This window comes from Carassius carassius, chromosome 12 (assembly GCF_963082965.1).
Source record: "Carassius carassius chromosome 12, fCarCar2.1, whole genome shotgun sequence".
NCBI lineage: Eukaryota > Metazoa > Chordata > Actinopteri > Cypriniformes > Cyprinidae > Carassius > Carassius carassius.
Genome location: NC_081766.1, coordinates 32,129,735 through 32,132,798, shown reverse-complemented (window position 1 = coordinate 32,132,798; position 3,064 = coordinate 32,129,735). Strand labels below are relative to the sequence as shown.

The 3,064-nt window shown below is 39.8% G+C and overlaps 1 protein-coding gene across 1 annotated transcript; it reads right to left on the bottom strand.

Moving 5' to 3' along the window:
- Window positions 1-237: 237 nt before the first annotated feature.
- Window positions 238-1,969, bottom strand: LOC132155257 (5-beta-cholestane-3-alpha,7-alpha-diol 12-alpha-hydroxylase-like). Its single transcript, XM_059564137.1, has one exon. The coding sequence runs from the start codon at window positions 1,920-1,922 to the stop codon at window positions 390-392; it is 1,533 nt and encodes a 510-aa protein (XP_059420120.1). The 5' UTR covers window positions 1,923-1,969; the 3' UTR covers window positions 238-389.
- Window positions 1,970-3,064: the final 1,095 nt, after the last annotated feature.

Here is a 3,064-nt window from a genome sequence, read left to right as displayed (position 1 = left end):
TCCTTAATATAAATCATTACTCCCCCTCCTCTTCGTGATGGTCTATCCTTTCTATAACAACTATAACCAGGAATATCAATCATGCATGATGGTATACTGGTAGACAACCAAGTTTCACTTAACGCTAAGAAGTCCAGGTTTGAGTTCATAAGCAGGTGTTCAATTTGGTATATATTGGTGTATATATATATATTATGTTTTTATATTAACTGTTATATTAACTGGGGAACTGTTGAGACATTCAGGTTGTGAGATAAACAACATAATGCACATGAAATGTGAGCATGTCGGTTATAAAGCTAGCTTTCTTTGAGGAATATTGCCTAATAATTTCATGTGTATCAGTAATCAGTGTATGAGATCATGGAATAACATTAACATGACACATTTTAAAATCTAAGTCTGTATCTAAATTGGACATCTTTATTTGGCTGCATGGAGCCAAAGCCCCAGCGTCTGATATCAATACCTGGAATCTCTTCATTCGGATTGCTCAACTCAAAGTCAAAGTAGGACAACATGAGAAAGACAAACTGCTTCAGCTCATTTGTGGCAAAGAATCTTCCTGGACACATAGTGGTTCCTGCTCCCCAAGGCATGTTATAGTACTTGAGTTTCTTTCCACCCTTGTAGAAATCAGTCTTTTTGCTTCCATCTGGTGTGAGAAAACGGTCGTACTTGAAGGTGTAGGGATCTGGGTAAACTTCTGGGTCTACCTGAACAGCTGTGTAAGGGAAAACCGCCACTCTGTCACCCTTACGGATCTTGTACTCTTGTCCGCTGGCCATGTTGATGGTCATATCCTGCAAAACAGCTCTTGTAAGGACCGGGGCAGCTGTCAGGCGGAGGGTCTCCTCGACTGCGCTGTCTAGGATGGGAGTTTTAAGGAGCATATCCCTAGTCAAGTCAATCAGCGGCCCGCCTCGTTTCACCTCCTGTCCCGTTTCTTTGAGAATCTCCTCGACTTCTTTCTTAACGGCGTTCATTGCGTCAGGGTGCTTCATCAGATACAAGAGCAGCCAGAATGCCGCAGGACCCGTGTTTCCCTGAGAGGCCCACAGAAGCAGAAACATGTATCGATCCTGCATGAACTCCTGCATGCCCTGTTCGTCTCTCATCTGTTGCTGCTCACTGACCCAGCCACTGATGTTGTCTCTGGATCTCATCTTCTCTACTGAAAGCGTGCTCCAAAACAGCTTTTTCAAACGCTCGGCCTCCATCTTCTCTCTGGGTCCCAGGACACCATAAGCCAGATTCGGGAATAACTGGTCATATTTTCTGAATTCCTTGAAAAGTTCGTATGAATGCTGCCGGTCGATTTCCTTCGCTTTGTCCAAAGTTCCTGTACTTTTGACCGACTCGTTCCCAAACAGAGCCAGATACCCAGCACGAAACACAATATTGTAGCTGTACGCAAAGAGTCCAGTTTCTTGCCATTTCTGATCATCTCCAGATCCAACACTGTGGAGCATCAAATTCTGAAGATTGTACATCATGGCCTGAGTCATGACGACCAGACCATCTCCCATGAGATGTCTGGTACTTGATGCCTGGAGAAACTTGTGGTCGCTTCCTATGGATTTATAGCCAAATACTCTCGCAACCAGTTGTTCTGCAAATTTAGTAAAGTCCAGCTTTGTTCTGGCCTCTTTGACCACAGAGCCAAAGGAGAATGGATCTGTGATAAAATGAAAATAAAAGCCTCCCAGCTGCACTGTGAAAATATCTCCATGTTTTTCCTTCATCCTCTGCAGGAATTTGGCCGTGTCCTTTCTGAATTCCAGCACATGGCCAAGCCACGGAATAGGGCCCTTATCTAGAGGGGGTTCACCGGCTCGTCTGCGGCGAAATGACCCCAGAAGATAGAGAACACCTATGACAGAGATGAATAGAGCAAGCAGGATCTGGAAGAGGTTGTCCATGTTCCTCTTTCAGCGTTCTCTTGGCTGAACTCTGCTCTGTTTATCATTTCCTCTTTCTTGGCAGCTGTTTATGCCCAACCCCTGCATTCATCATGTGACTTCATGCAGTACAGGAAATGACTGTCAGGGACTCTCAAGTTTCTTTACAATATTGTTTTTGTCTCTGTACTTACCATCTTTGTAATTAAGTCCCTTTTTGTGCTCTATTTTAGTTGACACTATTCAGATAAGTTATGTAACATTTTGCTTATGACACTTATGAACAGCATGAAATGTTAGATTAATCATATTATTAGATTGCCATAATGTTTAAGATCAGGGCTTCTCTAATTGAGGAAAAAAATAAATCATGGTATGAAAATCTATAATTTATAAATATAATCATTTATTTTTTCAAACAAATGCTATATTTATTTTTTAAATGGTCTGTGAAAATCAAAAACAGGGGTTACACTAGATAGGGGCTATTTTTCACAATTAACTAGTTGCTTATTATCATGCATATAAATAGCATATGGATTGTTTATTAGTACTTATAAAGCACATATTTAATATCTTATTCTGTATGACCATATTTTAGGTCTTACCCAATACCTAAACTTAACAACTAGCTTACTAACTATTAATAAGCAGCTAATTAGACATTTATTCTGGCTAAATTCATAGTTAATGGTTAGTTAATGAGATTTTCTTCCCAAACGAAAGTGTGTCCAAAACAGGATTGAAATCACAAATTGTAAGTACAAAAAACATATACATTCATGAGCTAATTTAAAAGTTTAATACTAAATATTTACATACTACAGAAAGTTGTGAGGAAACAAAGAAGAGTTTATGCTAAATTCAGAATAGCCTGCATGTCTAGCTCCCATAAGTCACAGTCTGCAGATAATGTAGTGATGTAGAAGGGAAAGGATCAAGGTTATTCTTATCTCTGTGATAAGAGTGATTTCACTGCAGTACTCTGACCATGACCATGATACTCTGACATAGCCTTGATGGTGCAATAAAGGTTACCTCGAGTCACTGCCTTCCAATAGCTGGATTTACTTTACAAACAGCAGAGCAATAACAAATAAGTTGAATTACTCAGTATAGTTTAGTAAAAAGTTTAATTGTTCAATTGTCCTAAATATTGAGTT